General features: G+C 36.3%; 1 protein-coding gene across 17 annotated transcripts in view; it reads right to left on the minus strand.

Annotated features, from left to right (window-relative positions):
• The window catches only part of CSNK1G1 (casein kinase 1 gamma 1), a 247782-nt gene that overhangs the window by 13120 nt on the left and 211606 nt on the right, over positions 1-23056 (minus strand). For 10 of the 17 annotated variants that reach the window (XM_007479552.3, XM_001366703.4, XM_007479551.3 and 7 more), the window contains 5 exons: positions 21261-21345; positions 20801-20949; positions 19860-19967; positions 8634-8744; positions 1948-2054 (listed from right to left, as the gene is read on the minus strand). In XM_007479552.3, the coding sequence (XP_007479614.1) occupies positions 1948-2054; positions 8634-8744; positions 19860-19967; positions 20801-20949; positions 21261-21345 (560 nt within the window). Of the gene's footprint in view, positions 1-1947; positions 2055-8633; positions 8745-14666; positions 15032-15537; positions 17504-19859; positions 19968-20800; positions 20950-21260; positions 21346-23056 lie in introns of those variants that run through there. The other 7 variants (XM_001366863.4, XM_001366816.4, XM_056808336.1 and 4 more) reach the window with 3 other exon arrangements.

The following is a 23056-nucleotide window of genomic DNA, read 5'->3' on the forward strand; positions in this document are numbered from 1 at the left end:
TGTTTTAAGGACCAAATGAGATATTTGTAAAATGCTTAGTACAGTGGCCAACATAGGCACTTAATAAATGGTTGTTTCTTTCCCCCTTCCATTTCTCCTTCCTTTCTTTTTTCCTTCCTTCCTTCCAAGCAGTTCCTAAACAAAAGTATTCTAAGTGGCAGAGGATTGGGGTGGCAGTGAGGAACACTATTGGCAATCCCAAAGGCACAGTGTCTAGGTTAAATTGCATTAGAAGAGCAGCAACACATTGGCTTACATTAGTTTACTATAGATTTTCAGGGGAAAAGAAAAAATGTAAAAAAGAAAAACTCAGTACATTCTCCTGAAAAATAAGAGATTGTCCCCTTACAATGACAACTGTTTCCTACTGAAAAACTACCTGTGGATTATCTCTTTAGAAGCAGCAAGATGTAATGAAGACAGAGCTTGTTTCTAAGCTGGTTAGACTTGAATTCAAGTACTATCTCTAAAACATACTGGATGTGTGACATTAGATAAGTCATTTAATCTCTAAGTGCTCTAGGCAATTCTAGAGAATATGACCTGCATCAGTAAGAGGAAATTTTTGTCATCTGAGACAATATTCCTACCAATGATATCAAAAGTTGAGTCCCTATCCCTCTCATCTATGTTCACTGAGTCTCTTATACATTGAAAAAGTGGCAGGTGCCCTTCAGCAGCAGAGTAAATTGAATGCAAAATTACTTTGCAATGAGGAGGCATTCAAATGTAGAAATGAAGCCCAGCTCATCTTCATTGGCATTTTATCTAATGAGAATAACATTTCAATTTCTAAGATCCAAAGAAAGGTAATTTCCAAAGCAAAATCTGTTTGGCAAATAATGTCCAAGAGAACAGAATAGAAAAAAATTTAAACCTATGTTAAGACAGGAGAATAAAGCAGACACGGGTTAATGCCTTTTTGTTTGAAAATGTACTGTCTGGATTATTTCTTTACTTTTTTAAAATTCAAACTATCAAAGTCCCAAGAGACTACCCAGGACAAAAAGATACTATTAATACATTGTCTTTTAAAGAAACAACCCAACTTGATCATTTATTTGGATCCTAATTCCTGAAGGGACTCAAAGATTTTCATGTAAAGTTAGCCACATTTTAGCCAGCACTGGCAATGAATAGATAAATAACCAAAGGGCAAACATTCTGGAAAGACACTTGTTGGAATCCAAACTTGGCTTTGCTTTGTCAAGGGGAAGAGGAAGCAAGGTGATGGAAATGATGATTCCCACCCCATCCCAATCCAGCCCCACCCCCCACCCTACACCCTTGTTCCAAAGAATTTAAACACAGATCATGCAGAAGGGGTGATGCTAGAAAGGAAATAAGTACACATGCAGAAGAAGCAGAAAGGGCAAAGCAGTAATTCCCTCAACCATTAATGTTAATGACATTCTATAAATTCTTTCCCTTCCAAAGATTCTTCTCTATCCAGAGACTTTGGGATTGTTGACATAATCTACCTTGTTCTAGTCCTAATGCATTCAATAGGGGATCTAGAAAGAGTTATAATGAAAGAAGTGGCAATAGAGCCCCTAATTTAAGATCACTATGGCCAACAATCTGAATTTAGGGAACATTTTAAAACACATTCCACATGAAGTAGGGAGGTTTGTTTTGTGAAGCCTGGGACTACAGGATGCACTTCTTTATAATATGATCATTTAGATTCAGTAATTTTCTCTGGCAAAAAAAAATTGGGGGGGGGGTGTGGTGGTGGTAAAAATGACATTCTGCAGGCATCACAGCTAAGAAAGACCAGCAACAGCAATAAAGTAGTAACATGCACCTCCCCCCCCTCCCCAAAGTGCAGGATTGAAGAAGATTATGGAAACAAGCATCATATATATTCAAAGTAGAGAGCTAAAGAACACCGCCCCCAACATATCTGAATCCATGGTCAAAAGGCCCCCTGAAAGATAAACGTACTTAGCTTCCTCCACTACCTCCACCTCGGCATGCGCTGTGATGGGTGCATTGGAGTGTGCCCCTGTTGGGTCATCAACGTTCAGCTCTCCATTTGTTGAGCTCACCACCTGAAACAAAAAGGCAGAGTGTAACAGGTTGCTCACTACAAAGTTGCTGCTAGATCCTGAAATCAGGTGGCCTTCCATGGGGCTGGGCAGAAGAAAACAAGGCAAGGCTTCCACTTGGACAATCCCTGGAACACTTAATTTTCTGTGATGATAGTAATGATACTTTAGGAATTGTGTTTAAGCTTCTGGATATGCAACAGATGAGAAGACAAACCCTAAATAATATTTCTGCTGGTGAAGTTAACAAATTACCAATTTCCTCCTTAAGTAAAGGTTTATTCTAAGGAAATCTTAAAATTAAAAAAAAAATGTCACAGCTGTTCTCTAAAGGTTAAAACAATTTGATGGATGATTTCTTTTTAGGCTATAATTACACGAATTCAGTAAACTGGAAATTAGGCCACAAGAAACATTACAACAAAGAAAGAAATAATATGCTTTAAGAAACAATATATTCACAACTTTTCTGCAAGTTTGGCTGATTCTCTTTATTTTATTTTTTAAACCCTTACTTTCTGTTTTAGAAATAATATTAAGTATCAGTTTCATGGTAAGGGCTAAGCAATGGGAGTTAAGTGACTTGCCCAGGGTCACACAACTAGGAAGTGTCTTGAGGCCAGGACTTCTAGTCTCTAGGCCGTCTGTATATCCACTGAGCCACCTCCCTAGCTCCTTTTCAAACTCCTCAAGTAACAAGATTTCTATGTTTTTTTGTTGGCACAGCAGTCTATGATAACCACCCCCCCCATCCCCCAAAAGCTAACCATATTTTATTATTATTATTATTTTTTTTTAAAAACCCTTACCTTCCATCTTGGAGTCAATACTGTGTATTTCCAAGGCAGAAGAGTGGTAAGGGCTAGGCAATGGGGGTCAAGTGACTTGCCCAGGGTCACACAGCTAGGAAGTGGCTGAGGCCAGATTTGAACCTAGGACCTCCCATCTCTAGGCCTGGTTCTCAATCCACTGAGCTACCCAGCTGCCCCCTTATTTTTTAAACTCAATCTTGTTTCATTTTTCAGAGGCTACTCTTTCTAGATATAACTCAGAACTATTAATGTAGTTAAATATCTGTTTATACATACCTTTCCTAATTGCAACAATTAGGATTCATTCTTCTTTATAGCGAACCTTGTTTACAAGGTAGTTCATTAATGCCAGATGGGATCTTCTGAATTTTTTTGATGTTTAAATCTATCACATCAAACATTATGACAAAAACTGCAAAGTGAAGTTGAATGGCTCCACCTCAAGTCCCAACCTGGGACTAAAGCTCCAATGGCAAGTCAATACTAGCTAAAGTAGTCCTACAACTCCACTCAAGAGAAACATGGGTAAAGATATTTCAAAAACCAAACATTATAGGGGGTGGTTCAGTGGATTTAGAGCCTGGCTTACAGATGGGAGGTCCTGGGTTCAAATCTAGTCTCATAATGCCTAACTGTGTGACTCTGGGCAAGTATTTAATCTCCATTGCCTACCCCTTTCTGTTCTTCTGTCTTGGAACCAAGATATAGTATTTATTCTAAGGTGGAAAGTGAAGGTTTAAAAAAAAAATTCTTGAAAGAATAGTGAAGATTGGGGGGGGGGGCTGGGAGGGGTATGCTATTATGGTAATATCATCCCAAAGCTGGCAAAATATATGACATTAACATAAGAAAGCTAACTATGGTTGTGACCAAGTACTATTTTGGCCTTATTAAGCAAGCCACTACGTATAATTCTGTGCAACTTTTCCAAGAACATAAAGAGTGGCTAGTACTTTCTAGCAGTTCATGCTCACCATTGAAAAAGACATCTGTAGCAATACAGTGGTCCTTAAGAGAAAGACCCAAATTGCTGCTTGGAGAAAGCACTTACTACATCTTGGGTCTAGACTAGCATAGTTGGAATGAGATTCACAAGTCCAATCTTTATCTGAACAAGAGTGCCCCCTAGTATTCCTGAAATGCTTAAAAACAGAGTACCAAATCTAAAGAATCATGCTTGCCTGATTCTTCACACTGGAGAATGGGCTCATTTTCTTATTTCTCAAACCTTTCATATGATCTTTGTGCTAAAATTCTAACTGTGCACCTGTGAGAATGCTAATAAATTCATTCTGTAAACAGCAGAGCTTTAGGTGAAAAAAGCACTTAAAGAGCAGCTCTAGAGAAACATAAATATTAAAGTATATCCTACATGGGGTTCAGCCAGGTAGCTTGGTGGATTGAGAGCTAGGCCTAGAGATGGAAGGTCCTGTGTTAGAATCTGATTTCAAACACTTCCTGGCTATGTGGCCCTGGGCAAGGTACTTAACCCCCATTGCCTGTTCTTTTTTTGCCTTGGAACCATTATACAGTATTGATTCTAAGATGGAAGAGTTAAAAAAAAGTATATCTACTAGAATTAGAACTGGAAAGGACTAGTCAAGGGAGTAGAGGGGCAAAGAGCCCCCAGTCCAGTGTTCTTGCCTCTTTGTACAAAGCCTTCTCTTTTGTTATTGCAGCTGGAGGACAAGGACTCTGTTTTAGTAAGCTATATCTCCAATGCATCATATTGCCTTGCACACCGCAAGTGTTTAGTATATGCTTAAATGCAATTGAAGTGGAATTTATCCCACATTAAAGAGAACAGAAAGCAAGGCAAAAATGAGTCATCAGAAAACATGGAACAAAAACTAAGGTTTCTACTCTTGGATATAATCAAAAAGAAAACACTTCACAGGGCCAATAGATACTAACAACTACCTTGTGAATCTATAACTCTCAAATTCTAGAACTCAAGGTTGATCTGAGAACATGTCCACTCACAAATATTTTGCTTGAATGGTTTAGAAGATCAGACAAAGGATTAAATGTCAAGATAGTTTAGTTCTAGGATAATTCTGCCCCTTACTAAGACTGAGAGCACAAGCAAGGTGCAACCTTACCAAACTTCAGTTTTTTATTCAGTAAAACAGAAATAACAATATTGCATTGACCACTTAAAAGAGTTGATGTTAGGATTAAATGGAATTATATTTATAAAGTTGTTTCGAAAAACATCTATGTGGCATCACATAAATGGAGAGGATGATGATGATGATGATGATAATGAATCATATAATCAATTCACTAGAGTGTTTCCTAGGTTACAATGTCTAAAGTAAATTTACTTATCTTTTTAAGGCCATGGGGGTTAAGTGATTTGCCCTGGATCACACAACTTTGAAGTGTCTGGGGTCATATTTGAGCCTAGGACCTCCTAATTCTAGACCTGGTTCTCAAACCACTGAGCCACCTAGTTGGCCCTCATGAGTTTATTTTTTAAAGTTACTTTTTTTGGGGGCAGCTGGGTAGCTCAGTGGATTGAGAGCCAGTCCTAGAGATGGGAGGTCCTAGGTTCAAATCTGACCTCAGACACTTCCCAGTTGTGTGACCCTGGGCAAGTCACTTGACCCCTATTGCCTAGCCCTTACCACTCTTCTGCCTTGGAGCCAATACACAGTATTGACTCCAAGATGGAAGATAAGGGTTAAAAAAAAAAGTTACTTTTTTCTCTACCCCACCCCCAATTTGGTCAGCCTTATTTATTACTCTAATCAGTATTGTAGTTTACTTTATTTTTCCTTCATTAAATTTCATACAGAATCAAGAGAACTTTATGTTTCACCAAATTATGCATAGGTAATAGATATGAATAACATGAAGTAATATCTGACATTTCATCTCAAAATACAAGTTTGATTTTCTTTGGGCTCTCAAAATTTTAGAAGTATTACTTAACAATATCCAAGGAATATCTATAAAAGAAGGCCTAGAGTTGGGGATAAAAGTCAGCATTGATCCAATGATAGTCAGAATTTTACTCCCTATTTATTAACACTAACTTGTTTTACGATTCACAGAAGCAAGTTTTATCTTGGGAGCTAGAAGACCACTTGACAAAGAAAGCCACTGAGGCTTAGAAAGGCCAACATACCTGAGGTCATCAACACAGCTGGTGACACATTTTGCTCACTTATTTAGAGAATGTGACCAATGCTCAATTCCCTGAGTCACTTCAATCATGTGAATATGATTAATGGATATAAAATATTCTCAACACAGTTAAGTGTAAACTAAAAGCTAAATATTTTTAAATCCTATGATCTTTATACAATAGGATTTATAAGAAATTAACTAGGTAATTTAATTAAAATGGCTTCAAAGTAAGTGAATTTCATAAAACATCAAAATATATTTCATCTGAGACATAAATCTTACACAGCAGCAATTGCAGGAACAACTTTCAAAATCCAAGAACTTTGAAGACCTAACTATTAGACTGAAGAATTAGATATCATTCTTCTTTTCTGGTATGGCTATATTGAGCAATTGCCAAACATTTTATTATTATTGTGCCAGTAGGCACTGCTTTTGAGCACTACAATACTTACCAAGGTACTGGCATAATGGTTTTGGCCCAGGGTTCATGATTAAGGCTAGAATATTTTTGTTTGCAGTTTAGAGATACAGTAATTATTACATGATATCACTGAGGAAGTGTTGCTGGAAATGAGTCTGGAAAAACTATAGAATCACAGAATCTCAAATTTGGAAGGAACCTTAGAGGCTTGAGGTTCTTGAATTGGTACCCTTGAGAAGTAGAGTTCATTCAATCTCCATTTGAATACATTCAGTAATGCAACCTTATTTCCCCATGTTTCTGAACTGTTGTAAATTTTGTGTAGATTTTTTCTATAGTAAGTAAAAATCCGCCTTTTTTCACATACTGCTCCTAGCTTCTATCATCTGGATTCAAGTAAAAGAAGTTTTATGTGGAGGGTTTTGAAATACTTGAAGAAAACTATCATGCTCCTGTTATGTTTCTTCTTCTCCAGGCTAAATAGTCACCTTTCCCATTACTGATCCTCATATGGCAAGGGATAGAGTTCTTTTACTGTCATGGTTCCTGTCTTTTGGATTAACTCTAGTTTACTATTCTTTACACAAGACACAATTAAGTAGAATACTCCGGATGCTGTCTGACCAGGGCAGACTACACAAAGTAGGACTATAAATTCTCTTATGATGAATACTATGCTTTTATTAGTATATCTAAGATAAATCAGTTTTGGTTTCCATATTACATAGATGAAACATGTTAAACTTACAGACTACTATAAAAAGTTTAAAATATACTTTAAAAAGACTAAGGTCTTTTTTAAATGAAATTATTTATTGTTCAGACTTTTTTTTTGCACTTTTAATATTTGAATCAAGTGGTTCTTAAAATCTAAATACAGAACTTTACACTTATTTTTTATGAGTTTATGATAACTTGGTATCAGACACAAGAACAAACACAGGGTAACAGAGAAATGTCTCATGTGCCAGAGAAAACCTGATGGCACATTCTTCCTATGGATCAAAGGTTGGATTTTTGGGGGGCAAGGGGGTTAGGAGATGTGGATAGGGAGAGAAATTATATAGGAAAAACTGATTCTTAAATCAAATTCAATATAAAAACTAAAATTCCATATTTGGAAATCTCATAAAATTGTGTATTACTAATGCCACTTGAGTATGGGTTCCCCACAGATCTTCCAATCTATCAAATCATTACAAAGAATGCACTACAGTATTCCAATTTCACATAAAAGACAACAACCTATTCTGAAATTGAATTACTACTTCTTTGAAATATCTCAAAAAGAAAAGATATCAAGATGGAGTTCTTACAAGCGGGTCCTCCTTGATGCAAATACACAGTAATGAATGTGGCAAATCACCAATGAAGAAAAAGATAAAGAATAAAGTCAATATAATTAGTGATGAAGAAAATTTAAGGAATTGGTCTTCTTAGTACTCAAGAGGAGAAAAGGAATCAAGGTAACCTAGATGACACCAGAAATAAATTATGGTATTTCTTCTGGATGTTATTTGTTTTGTTTTTATAGGAAAAGAAAAGAAATAATCCAACCTCTTAATTACCTAGTAAAAAAAAAACCATACAATGGCATATGCTCACATACTAAACTTCTTGTACTCCACAATACATATCAGCATGACTGCTGCTGAGCAAGCCTTATATAACCTTTGGCCAAAGCTAACCAGTGAACACTACTTCCAAGTACTAGTGTGCCCTAAGATTGCCTAAGGGATATATCTCACACCATCATGATTTGTTCAAAGTTCTCTATTACCAATACAGTTTCTGTCTGGCCAACACTAATTCAACTCTCAAACCTTCAAATATCTTTTCAAGTACAGACATGTTTAAAATGGCCAGGCTATCCTGAAGATAAATAATATAGTTTGCTATGAAGAGTATATGCTATATGGCTTATCTTTCTGCATTACAAGACTAAGTCCATCAGAAAATAACATTTGAAATCATAAGAATGTTAGATGCTTACTGACATTCCTACAATCTGACAATGCCTAGAAGTGAGATCAGCACCTCCATAAGCTTGATTAAGTAAAAAATCAGCAAATGGGTGGTTCTGCCAAAAATATGAAGAATAGCTTACCCTTGGGTAGAGGTTTCCATTCCAAAGACAGAAGAGTTTCAGAAGCATGCCAACATTCCAAAAGCCAAGCTAGGAAAGTCAGAAAAAGGCAATAAAGGCAATACCTGCACTGATCCCCCATGCCGGTCTGCAGCCAAGTGAGATGTCAGGTACGAGGTATTTGTCTGCCGGCTGGGCTGGATTTCCCACTCTCCTCGACGATCTGTCGATGCATTCTGCTAGGGCATTAGGAAGCATGAGAGCAATATATAGAAGGAAAGGTGAAGCCATGGCAAGCAATGACAAAAATCAAGTTAATTAGTTGTATTCTTCCTGTAATTGTGGATTTTGTTTTTATTTTTCTTTTAATTAAGAATTCCTGCAAAGCACTGAGGAAAAGTTAGTTTGGCTATATTTATTTCAGCAAAACCAGCCAACACATGACTGTCTACCCCCAAAAGAAAAAAAAAAGCTCTGAAGTTTCTGTATTAGTAGCATTTGAGTAGCAATTGCAATATATTTACAAATGATTTCACTGATAAAAAATTCTGGCACTGAGGATATCAACACAATGCCTTCTCTGTAGAATAGGGCACAACATTCAAAAGCAACTTCTAGGTGATGTTTTATTAAGGCAATATGGACATAAATCATGAATGTACAAGATTCTTCCTGCAGAAAGAGCAAGTTTCCTAATCAAATGCAGGCATCTTTCCAATGAATATGGAAGGATACGATAAAGTCTCCAATGATTTTATAATTCCTTTAGCTAATAGCCTCTAGGGATTTGGAAAAAGTTTTAACTACTCACTTTACTGTGGATTACTTTCTTCTAGAAAGCAAAAGGAGGAGGATCCTCTCCTAGCAAAGGGAGAGCCTTCAACTCAAACATCCCTGGACTCTGCTTTCATCTTTGAAACGAAAAGGCTGGTATTCCTGGCCCTCTTCTCTTGGCCTTTTCCTGTTTTTCACAATCTCATACTATTCTGATCTTGCTCATTTGTGTTCTTTGTTTTTGATGATTTTGTTTAGGTGCCTCTTCTCCTGGGCCAGATGGCTGAGGAGGTGTTGCTCTGCTATTACAGAACTTGAGCTACATGAAGATGAAAAATAAGAAGCTGGAGAGGCAGCAATGAGGGATTAGTAAATCAAATTCTAATTGCTGCTGATACAAACAGTAGCAGGGGATCAAGGAAGGGAGAACTGCTGTTCTGCATAGAAGTCATTATTTTTTAATGTTATAAGTTCTAGAAAGGTACAGAGCTGTAAATGTTGAGTTCTATAAAAAAGAAAGAAGGAATGTGTCAGGGTATAATGGTTTGAGGCTTTACTTTTTCCCTAGCAGATTCTAACATCTAGACCAGTGTCACTGGCAGCTCACATCCAAACGTAATCATAATGCTCAAGCTCTTCAATACATAGAAAAGGTAGCTCTTTTGCTCACCCTTTCAGTTAATGGGATCTGGAATCACAAGAGGAAGTAATACTACAAGTTATCCTAGTCAGGCTAATTCTTAAGTTCATGAGTGGACAAGCCGAGTGCATAAAGAAGGGTCCCATACCACTATGGGTCAGATAGGAGAAAAAGGAAGGCTTCTGAAAGATTCCCTTTCTCTAACTATGGAAAACTGATAATTGGAAGGATGACTTCCCAAAATTATAATCGGACACAGAGCATACTAATCATACAAATCTTATAGTTTTGAACATCCACCATCAAGGAATCGAGAATATTTAACAGCCACAATTTCATTCATCCTTAGCTTCTATGTGAGAAATTGTTATAACACATATTGTAATTGATATAAATTTTTCTAACATTCAAAAGAGATGTTTGGAATTAAAACATCTTTCGCTCTTAATGAAAATGACCTTTCCCTCCTTGGACCTTTAACCTAGCATTTGGAATGAATAAACACATCACTGAGATCTACCCCCAACTAATAATTTTTTGTTCTTTTTAGAAATTAGCAGAGATGTTTATTTATAGGGCACAGTATTATTCTGAGTCCCATGCAGCTTTTACTTTGCCCATGAATTCTTCTCATTTTTTATTTGATTTAGGAAACAAAAGATGTATGATTTTATGGGAAAATGTTCATAAAACCCTCTTCTATTTATAATGGTAAACTTTTGGCTATTTGGCATTATTTTCAGTTTTAACAAAATATAAATTGGAACATTGGCTGATGTCATTGCTGCCTTTTAATCTGTATATTTGTTCTCACTAAATTTAAAATCCAAAGTTTACTCGAAGGATTAAATTCTGTTATTAGGAAGGGCAACATAGAGTAGTGGATAGAGATCTGGTCTCAAACTTAGGTTTAAATTCTGAGTTTGACATATACAGGCTTGACTGACACCAAGCAAGTCACAACTTCTCAAGTGTTCCAGGCAATTTTGTAGGGCTATAGGTTGCAGAGTTGTTGCTGATCTCCACTGGTCAAGAGAAAATTCGTTTAATGGTTATTTTCTATATGTATGAAATCACAGGACATTCATCTTTTTTAAAAAAGAAACAAAAAAGTCCTTGGCACTGCTACGTAAGAATTAAAATATTATCATTTAAATTTGGAAATAATTTCAAAATGCAAACCAAGGGCAAATATAAAAAACATACCCTACTGGAAATGGAATATTTTTCTTTTTAAGAGAAGAAAATGTTAGAATTCCACATGGCTTCTTACACATTTTCCATTTTGGCAGCACAAAAACTGAAGACGCACTGTTCTCAATGTTTTATGAATCAACTGAAGGCAGCAAAACCTGAAAGATCAAAGTGAGCTTGGAGCAAGAGCCAGTTTATCACATATGATTGTTCTATTTTTCACTGTAATGGCAAACTGCTGGGGCTACTATAGCTTCCATGTCACAGAAAGATTTGTTCTACAACTAGGTTTTGTAGAGAAAGCTCTTCAATTTCTAGAAAGTCATTTGCCAAAGTTAGATTGTATGGTGTAATGAGTAAAGTGAGTAAAGATCTGGAAGAGCCGGGATTCAGCCCTAGCTCTGAGATATATACTTTGTATGACTCTGCTCAAATTATAACTTCCCAGTGCTGTCAGCCAGCGGTTTCAAACTCAAAGAGAAACCAGTCTCTACACAATACATAAGGATCACACTGGGGCATAATGATTTAGAAAACCATATAAACATTATATTATCTGTGTTTTATTGTATTTTTATTTATTTTGCTAAATATTTCCCAATGACATTTTAATCTAGTTCCCAACACTCCCATTGCTCTAGGCAACTCTCTTAAGACTAAATGGAGGGGGTAGCTGGGTAGCTCAGTGGATTGAGAGCCAGGCCTTGAGATGGGAAGTCCTAGGTTCAAATCTGGCCTCAGACACTTCCCAGCTGTGTGACCCTGGACAAGTCACTTAACCCTCATTGCCTAGCCCTTACCACTCTTATGCCTTGGAACCAACACATAATATTGATTCCAAGACAGAAGGTAAGGGTTAAAAAAAAATTTTTTTTAAAGACTAAATGGCATTGGAAATGCTGATCCAAATTAGAAGAGGGAATTTCCTTACTTGGGAGTTGCTTATACCAGTGATATCCCAGGTCTATCCCTTATCCATATCCCATTTACCAATATAAGGCTTTTAGGGATGACATATGACTAGAGTTAACATATTTGTTTTACTTTTCTTGTTAGATGTCTAGGGAAGTTCTGGGTATACATGAACAGCAAATAACAACTATATAATATAATGCAGATAGTGTTTTTTTCAAAATCCAGTATGGCAGCTAGCACTGGCAAAGCAATACCAATAGGGGAATTAAGGATGCAAATGTTTCTATACTTCTAGATCTTTCACTGTCATTCTGTGGCAAAATTAAAGTAGTTCACGAGTTGAAGGGTTACTTATGAGAAAAGTAGGGAAATTATTTTCTGTATTACTCAGAAAGGTTCACATTGAGTATATAATCTCACAATTGGAAAAATTGGAACTTTACAATATTAACTCTGGTGGAATACCTTCAAATACTTCCCACTTAAAAATCTGAGTTATGACTGCTTTACTTTGCCTGTTAGAAAATAGAAACAAAAAGGTAGCCATGCAAAAAAGACATAAAAGCAATGCTAAAGGAAAACCCATGGATAATATGGGTAAGAGCTAGAGAGCAATACCCCAAAGGAACATAAGAATATAATGCCTCATAACACCTCTTTTTGGCAGGGAAAACTTTTTTCTGGTACCAATGAACAGTTAAGTAAGGAACAAGGTAAACCTAACTTTGCTTTAAAATAAACCATCTCAAATATTATACTACTAGTGATATCTAGAGGGAGGTGTAATGTAAAAACTATAAACTGTGAGTAGAAAAATTCTCCCAAATACCTCTAGATGAGCACCTACTCTGAAGCACGAGGAACAATAACAATAGTTTTTTCTTAAATTCTAATCAATGGAACCACCATTCTCTTCCTCGTATGAAACTTAATTGAATTCATTTTTGTTACATTTGGAAAGAAAGACTAATCAATTTTACCTCAAATCTGCCATCTACTGAGACTTAAACAGTGGTCTCCCAGAACTCACTACTTATCTTCAACTATATACACCAACACAAGAAACTGGATAGTACCAAAAGGTTAAGAGTGAGCACAGTTTCTCTTATCAAAATGCTTAGATAAAATTTCTCTTCCCCTTGTCAGGATTAGGAGGAAAAAGAAGAATGTATGAAAAAGAAACATCCTGAAGAGTAAAAAACATGTTAGTGTATCAGGCTGTGATGTGTGAGGGATATTTTAAAAAACTGGTAAGATTATATAGGCTTATATATTTAAACAAAACAAGATCTACCTAACTTGTCTGCTCAAAGAAGCTCATAAAACCTAGTAAACTGAACTTGCCAAATAAAGGATTACTTCAGGTAATATACCAACTACACAAAGAGTAGTGGATTAATGTCTATTTTCTATATATCTAATTAAATACCATATTTCCTTAAAGAAAAAAATATGGCCACAACCTGAAAGGAACTCTTCCAATACTCATTAATTCCAAAGGTCCTAAAAGGACAATCATATCAGTTTTGTAGAGGTTTGTGAGAGACTATAGGGAACACACCAGCAGTCTATAAATCTCTACTTCAATCTCTCTTTTCCTTTTCCTGCAAGTGATAAGATAGCTTTGGAAACACTGAAACTTCAAGAAACTTGATCGGTGAAGCCAATGTTTCTCTTTATGAAATGACAATTTTCTGACACAGGATTTCAATCCTAACTACTTAACAGGGGGGATATGCTAGAATTTCAGTCCTTGGAGAAGGGATAGAAATTAGGTAACATCAATATCTTGATGGAGGAAAAAAGGGACACTGCCACCAAATCCATGAGGGGGTTACAAAAAAAAAAAAAGACAGCTTGCCCCCCATAATTGGAGAGGATAACCACTAATACAGCAATGAGGAACAGAAGTTTAAAGACCAAAATCACTGCATCTCTGCTCATGAGCAGCCCCAGAAAATAAAATTTTTTTAGGATACCATAGAAATAAGCACATTTCTAGAGCACCTCATGGTTTCTAAAGTACTTTCACCACATATCATTTCAATTTTACAGATGAGGGAGGTGGGACTCAGAAGAGTGGAATGATTTTCCCAAGTCCAATATGTCAATGAGTGATAGAGTTAAGATTCCCCATAGGGTTCCTGGCTCCAACTCTAGGCCTGTCCCACTGCCCCAAGCTGAGGCTGCTCCCTCCTGTTTGGACAACTTAATGGGAAGAAAATTTGGGTGCTCAATATAATGGGTTCCCTCTTGTTTTTTTCCATCTGCATTTCCCAAGTCCCTGAAGTCTGTTTCTAGGTATAAAGTAAAATGCAATTTATTTCAGAGACTAAAGGGTAATATCAGCATCAAAGAAGCATTAATTAAGCCTAAATCATTTCACGTCATTAGTAGATGGAGATACTGTAGTTCAGGACTGAGGGAATACTGGCAAAGAGAGGCTCAGGGCCAATAAGGGAAAACTTATGAAATTTAAGTCTATAGATCAGCTAAATAGGTTCCCCTTCTAAAATTGAAGGATTTTTCCCAATTTAACCAAATTATTTTCTTTAAATGTAGGAAAAATGGACTTTTAAAATTTTATCTTAACATACTAGCTAAAGGAATAAAATAATGAAAAAATGCACACAGATAGAAGAAAACTTTTAATATGGAATAGAGAATTAAGAGCTGAGGTGAGTAGCAGTGACCAGGTGATAGAACAGGAGGAGCTAAGGCAAAGGATTTTATTTCAGTTTTCACACCTGCTTGTTTCAATGTCCCTTCAGTATTAAGTTCCCAAAGGAGAGGAAGAGAAACCCTATCCTGTATTGAGATCTATGCTGGAGGTGAGCAACGGGGGAGAGCGTCGGTTCTGTATGCCCGTATTCTCACTAGACAACAGACAGCACGTTAGGAAATTACACACAGGATAGAAGGAGGCAAGTTATCTCTGAGCAAACTCGTCCGCCCCTTCAACTAGCAAATCCTGAACCTCGCTGAGAACTAAGCGGTACTCTGCAAAAGGAAGGAGAATGGAGAGTTAATCAGCTTTTGGTTTGTTAAGGCTACTGAACCTGCATTTTAAAATAAAGTCACTCAATCTACTAAGGTAACCCAGTTGACATATAACCCCAGCTAACTACCCAAACTATTCATTATTTTGGTCCCCTCTCCATCTCTGGATAAGCCTAGATCATGGCAGCTCTGGACTAATGAAAGGGCTGTTTTTGCCACAGACTTCATATGCAGTGTTTTGGAGTCTACATAAAAATTTTTTTTTAAAAACTTCTTTTGGAGCAGCTAGGTTGCTCAGTGGATAAAGAGCCAGGGCTGGAGATGAGAAGTCCTGGGTTCAAATTTGGCCTCAGATACTTCCTAGCCATATGATCCTGGACAAGCCACTCCTCCCACACACCCCCCCCCCCCCAATTGCCAAACTCTTACTGCTCTTTTGCCTTGGAACCTATACTTAGTATTGATTCTAAGACAGAAGGTAAGCGTTTAAAAAACAAAACAAAAAAAACCCTCTTTCCCTGAGGACATGACTATTACAAAGTACACAATAAGTTTATTTTGTTTTCTACTTAACTGGGATGATTTGAGTTTAAATCTATTTCCTTTTAAAGAAAGAATTAATGATTTCTCAAAGTATCTTCTTGGCTTGGTCTATGGATCTATGCATTTTTTTTAAATGAGTCAAGTCGAAGCCAAAGAAGTTTACTTACATGTAGGGATGAGAAATAAATCTTTTTCTTTTATCTTGCATAAACAACACATGAGCTCAGGGAAGAAAGATAAATAGTATCATTGAATTCATTAAGAACATAGAATGAATCTTTATCTCTAACAGAGATTGGTAGATCTAGATGTCTAGTATCATTGTTGCAAATCTCAAAATGGAACCATTGATCTACTGATAATGTCTGTTTACAAAGAAATTAGGAGGAAAAAAATCATAAAGGCCCAAACTCTTTGCCTTAGGTTAATAAAAAATTCTACTCAGATTTCATGCAAGAAGCTTTCTTGAGGGGAGGGGAAGTTAAGTAGAGTAAGAATACCTATCTCCTCCAAAACTTTTAATTTAAGTAATCATTGTTCTCTTTGATGTCTACATCCAGTCTACCAAAAGAAGGAGAAAACGAAAACAGGGCATAGAAAGTGGGGGAACGCTTAACCTAATCATAAGAGTGCTTTCTATAATTAGCCTGTATGATGTTCTTACATAGGATACATCTCTGTGTATTAGAATAAAAGTGTCAAGAGCAGGAAATGGGGTATGTTTGTTCTACATAATATTCTATTTATGGGAGTATATCATGCCTCATCATCATGCTCAGTGGAGAGATTATTATTTACTTTAATGAATTTATGGAAAATGGCAAGATTTCTAGAAGTGATACAACCAGACAATACTAAGAAGGTCTTGCCAAAACAGAAGACTACTGCAACTATTTTGAAAATCCCTGATGAACAAAGCAGCACTAACAACGGATTTTTTTAGAGACTAGTCAGGCTGAAATCCTGCAAGATAAAAAGTAACAAATAAGGAAATAATGAGAGCTAAGAGGTACAGGGCCAAATAATGGAAAAGATTAATCCATGTTAAAATGTTTGTGAGTGAACCTGACTATCAGGAATAAGCACTCCATGCAAACTTACGATTTAATTTCAACTCTTTATTTTAACAAAATTAATATCTTGAAAAATAGTCTGCATTGTATTTGTAAAGATAACTAACTGTTTAGATGAAGATATACAACTTTATATACATGGGTGCATAATTATATTTGTATATACTTTTAAAACTATATCTTATGTATATGTGTATATTTATACAGTGATTTTCTCTAGATGAGGGGTTTGAAAAATATCACATTTTAAACTACTACTTGAATGTCTGTGGGATGTAACTATTAAGTACAGATTATTATTAAATACAGATACTATTAAGAATATAGTATATGGGGGATAGCTAGGTGGCTCAATGGATTGAGAGTCAGGCCTAGAGATGGGAGGGCCTGTATTCAAATTTAACCTCAGATATTTCCTAACTGTGTGACCCTGGGCAAATCACTTAATCCCCAATCCCCCTCGCCCAGCCCTTACCACTATTCTGCCTTGGAAACAATACAAAGTATTGATTCTAAGAAAGAAGGTAAGGGTTAAAAAAAGAATACAGTATGTGTTCTTAGAGCACATTATCCAAAATGTTAAAAAAGATATTGGGCCTAAAATATCATTTTGGATTTTTAATTTTTAATTACAAACAAGAATCAAACTGCAACACAACACACCTGCAGTTTAAGCCAGTAAATTGAAGTATAACACTGTAATTCATTTTGTAACTGTTGCTAATGAAGATTTTCATCAAGATCAGGAAAGAGAAACCAATATGGCCACCTGAATACTCTTTATAGAAGGTCTCAGATTATTTATGTCCTTCACACTGAATTGGCAGCCCTGGTTTTGATAGTCAAACATTGGTATCTGCATAGTGAAATATTTTCCATGAAACAAATAGAAAAAAAAATTAAAATTGCATTTTTAAATACATTGACTTACTTACTGGACAATTCAGAGTCTAGAAGGGAGCCTGGAGGTTGCCTAGAGTTAGTTACTCCTTTATAATTAAAAAAAAACACCAAAAAAACAAACAAACCCAGGTACAGAATGATTAAACAATTTGTCTTAGGTCATAAGTGGAGAATGAAATCTGGACTCCTTTTTTTAACAATATCATATAACCTGAGTACAAATCAAGTCTCTACCACTACCTCTAAATAACTGATAACCACCTTTGTGCTTATTACTAAGTTCAGAAATCACCTTTCCACCATATATACTCATGAATACTCATGATGGTTAAGATAGTTAGGAAGCCTCTTGAGAGTCTTGAAGGTTGAATACACAACCTACAAGGCGGAAGATATAACATATTGCCTTTGTTTATCTGTCTGAAGGGAGAGGCAGTTTGGCTGATTATTAAAGTTGTGCTGTTAAGCAATTTCAAATGTTTGTATAATTTCATAAATTAAAAGTTAATACTATATTTACAATTTGAGAGGCATCCTATGCCAAGGATGAATACAATCCTGCTGTGAGTCAACTGACACTGACTTCAAAACCTAAAAGCTCATTTAATCTAAATTAGTACTTGATTGCCAGAGATAACAAATACAAGCATTGTATTTGGAATTTTTACAAACACTGGGAAATAACCAGGGATATAAATAAAATGCCAGCAAAACTATAGATTAAGAGAAGCCAGAGTATAAAAACTTCAATATCAAGGATCCCATTCACTACCTAACAGAAAGAACTCAACCCCAGAAAGAATGTACCAGAGTCTGCTAGAAGTTAGAGTAAATGTTATGTTACTGTGGGAAATCCCAAACCCTTGGGAGTTATAGGATTAACAAATCATGGATTTTTGGAAGGCTAAGCCGTAAGCTTTACAATGTTAGAAAGCTTCAAGTAAAATTCCAGCAATAGACTAAGACTCTTGTTCAAGGCCCAACTTAAATAGAGATCATTACAAGTAAGTTAGGTATTACGTGCTGTACTCTTTGGCTAGGACAGCTATGAACCTAAAAAAAAGGAATCTAAAAGATAAAAGTCCAAGCTACAAATGTTTAGAAAGAAGCCTTCTGTTCAGCAGATGACATTTTCCAACATAATTACAGGCACTGGCAAAAACATCTCACTTGAAACAACACTAAAGATGCTAACACTTTCACCTTATTGGTTTCACACTGAATCAATCTAGGTTTTCATCTACTACTACAACTCCCCTTTTTGAGAATTACATATAAAGACTACTGCAATTTCAACCAAATAGACAATGGTTTGCAAAAAAAAAATTATTCACATCAATACCAAGGGAATTCCAAAAGATGAAGTATTATGTGAAAGATTACATTCTGTTCCTCCACTGAGACCATTTAAGTGATCCCAAGCAATAAAAACTATAGGTTGATACGACCTGTTTGGTATGATAGAAAGTGGAGTCAGGCTCGACTTCACACCAGACTGCCTCACTTTAGAATAAACCTGGGGACTATCTGGGTCAGTTGAGAATCCAAAGGATCTCCAAGAAGGACTTTGCTAAATTTCCTCTATATATCCAGAAATGGTTCTAAGCAATTAGGAAATTCTTTTTTTTTAAACCCTCACCTTCTGTCTTGGAGTCAATACTGTATATTGGCTCCAAGGCAGAAGAGTGGTAAGGGCTAGGCAATGGGGGTCAAGTGACTTGCCCAGGGTCACACAGCTGGGAAGTGTCTGAGGTCAAATTTGAACCTAGGACCTCCCATCTCTAGGCCTGACTCTCAATCCACTGAGCCACCCAGCTGCCCCCACAATTAGGAAATTCTTGAAAGATTCATTAAGAATCATGATGAATTCACAATCAAGAGAATCCCTGATCAACAGTGTGGAACTCTTCAATAGGTATCAAACCAAACTGTTTGCCCAGAATTCTTAAAAAAGATCAGATCTAGAGTAGCCAACTAATGAGTCTTGACTATGTCTCCTTCATTTGCCTTAGAATCACTTCAAGGTTCAAATAAAGGATATACTCAGCTTGTAAGTTCTAGAAGAAAAGAAGTTTCTAGGGTCTCATGCACCAGTAGTTCACATTTGGTCAAAACCAAGGACATTTATGAACCCCTGGGAAAAACTAGTATGATAACAAAATCACTGTGACAGGAAGAACTGCCAACAAACCTAATGGCTTTGTGCCTTTTTAAAATAAGAATTTTGTTTATTTTAAAGAAAAAATGCAGGAGAGTTTGGCTTTTAATGCATAGAGGAGTAGCTGAAAGAACAGGAAAGAGTCACAGACCTGGTTTCGAAGAGGTTGTTGTTGTGATGGCCGTTCCCTGTGTGTGTGGCTTTCTCTGGTTATTGCAGATGTACCAGAATCTACATGAACTGACCCTACTGGAGTAGGCTAGAAAAATAAAGCAAAAAGCCAAATAATGAAAATAGGTCTATTTTGTTCTTCTTGTAATTGACAAATAAATATCAAGATTTTACAAATGGAAACTTAGTATGAAGAGGCAATGACCTTGCCTCTTCAGTTTTCCTTTCCATAAAAAATAGCATGGTCCACATGGGCGTCTAATCCTTAATGTAAGAATTTAATTCATGCTTAAAACATCTTTTAAAAAAGCATGGTATAGTATTAAGCATATGCAAAATCGGCAAAGGGACACATTTTCTTATTGTCAGAAAAGAAAATTCTGAGATTTTCTTTTTTTTTTTTTAAACCCTTACCTTCCGTCTTAGAGTCAATACTGTGTATTGGCTCCAAGGCAGAAGACTGGTAAGGGCTAGGCAATGAGGGTCAAGTGACTTGCCCAGGGTCACGCAGCTGGGAAGTGTCTGAGGCCAGGTTTGAACCTAGGACCTCCTGTCTCTAGGCCTGGCTCTCAATCCACTGAGCCACCCAGCTGCCCCCTGAGATTTTCTGAAAGAAACATTTTGTTGTGAAGTCCTTCTATTTTCAGATGCCAAGTACTTCAAACCTTACTCAATATAAAATTTTTAAGCATTTGACCCAGACTTCTCTTAAAATAATTATGAATGTCTTAAAATTATTTAGTAAAGTTATTCTTGCTTTCTATCTTTGAGAGTAGACTGTGGACTCAAACTAAATGGTGGATAAATGAAGTAGCTATATTTAAGGCAATTATTTTTCCAAAAGTCTTCATAATGGCAAGAGTAAGAATGAGTGCTGGTCTAGGAGTGAGAGAGAACTACTTAATGTGGGGAGACACTTACAATTGGCCTTCCAACCCAGTCATAGGCATAGTCAAAGGTGTAGCCTTTTCTTTCAAAGAGCTCTGTAAAGAGTGTCCGTAAGTAATCATAGTCTGGTTTCTCAAAGAAATCTAATCGCCTGACATATCGAAGGTATGTTGCCATCTCCTCTGTGGAGAAAGGGATTAGAAGAACATCAGAATGAGAAAAGTAGATTTTTCTGCATAAGTTTCTTCAAGAGTCAAACAGAGCTGATAAACCCTACCTTGAATTATATCTGAAAGAAATGGTTATGAATTATGTCTTTTTCTTATTGGTCTGGCATGGATCACATACTACCTTGCAAACACTTCAAGAAAGTCATCATCTGGTACATTCATATCCACTCAAAGAGAATTAGTCATTTCAAAAGGACACAAATCAATTCCTTTCACACCATCAACAGGCACACAATTCAAAGGAAACTCTTAACAGACTTTACCTGGAAAGTTCTCACAGAGAGTTTCAATTGGAGTATTCCTTTTGGTGTCTCCGATCTTCTGATATCTTTCTTTCAATGTATCAGCCTGCAGAGAAGAAAGAAAAAAATTACCTCGAAATAGGTATTGACAATGAGGAGCAATTCAATAGATTTGGAGACTAATGCTAATTTTGCTCAAACTAGCATGTATTTGTTAAGGAGACTCAATTCTCTCTTGATTCTCTTATAACTCAATTAGCAAACATCTAAATATAGAGTGGTGGCATATTTAGATATGGACAAAACATCTGCTTTGTTCAGAGAATCTTTAATTGCAAAATGTATTTAGTAGTATTATCACAGACATAAATATTAATAAATGGATTAAGAAAATTGAGTTAGAATAAAAACAAAAAGGGGAATATTTAAATATTTCTAAATTTGTTTAAGATTGGTACTTTACTGCTTCTGGTGTTTAATACTGATGTTAATATATATATTCTAAACCAGTGGTTCTCAACCTTTCTAATGCCGTGACCCCGCAATACAGTTCCTCATGTTGCAGTGACCCCAAACTAAAAAATTATTTTGGTGGCTACTTCAAAACTGTCATTTTGCTACAGTTATGATTCAGAATGTAAATACCTGATATGCATTATGTATTCTCATTGCTACAAATTGAGAGATTGAGAACTGCTGTTCTAAACCCTTACCTTCCTTCTTGTAGTCAATACTCTGTATTGGCTCCAAGGCAGAAGACTGGTAAGGGCTAGGCAATGGTAGTCAAGTGACTTGCCCAGGGTCACACAGCTGGGAAGTGTCTGAGGCCAGATTTGAACTTAGGACCTCCTGTCTCTAGGCCTGGCTCTCAATCCACTGAGCTACCCAGCTGCCCCCAATCACATATATTTTTTATTAACTCAAGAACAGAAATATATATGGTTTTATAGCAAAAATTTGAGAGATCTGGGTAGAAATAAAACAAAGGTATATTAAAGTACTTTTCAGCAACACACACTTCCATAGAGGAGGCAAAACGCATGCAAAAGATGAATTTGGGGTACAAAAATGGCTATAAACCAGGGGTGGTGCAAGTTTTATAATATTTTAAAGTATTAAGAGGCAAGGTTTATTAAAGGTATATTGGTAGAGAATTTAAAAAATGTGTCTTAGATCTGACCCAGAGTAGGCCTTCAAAATTGTTCTTTTAAAACTATTCCAAGAATATTCCACACATTTTTTTAAAGGTGGTTCAGTGGATTGAGAGTCAGAACCAATGATGGGAGGTCCTGGGTTCAAATCTGGCCTCATACACTTTCTAGCTGTGTGACTCTGGACAAGCCACTTAACCCCCATTGCCTAGCCCTTACCATTTTCTGCCTTGGAACCAATTACACAATATTGATTCTAAGATGGAAGTTAAGGGTTAAAAAAAAACAACAAAGAAAAGAATTCGATATTCCTAAAACTGCAAAAAACCTCTATTACTTGAAAGCTACATATGAAAATTATAGCTATCAAAATCAAACATTATTATTTTGATTTGCTAAGCAGTAAATTATGATTATATATGCCATACCTCATAAATAATATTCATGCATCTTGCCTTGGCTCCAAGTACTGATACAGTGTTGTTATGTCTCAATTATTTAGCATCAGTTTCCTCATCTGTAAAATTAGGAAGCTGGGCAAGATGATCTCTAAGATCCCTTCCAACTCTAAGCCTATAAAACTGAGACCCAGGCAGGTGAATCCTAAGACCACCAGCTGAACAAACTAAAACTCAGTTCTTCTGAATCCTATATAAATGAGACATA

The sequence above is a fragment of the Monodelphis domestica genome, chromosome 1, assembly GCF_027887165.1.
Source record: "Monodelphis domestica isolate mMonDom1 chromosome 1, mMonDom1.pri, whole genome shotgun sequence".
NCBI classification, from domain to species: Eukaryota; Metazoa; Chordata; class Mammalia; order Didelphimorphia; family Didelphidae; genus Monodelphis; species Monodelphis domestica.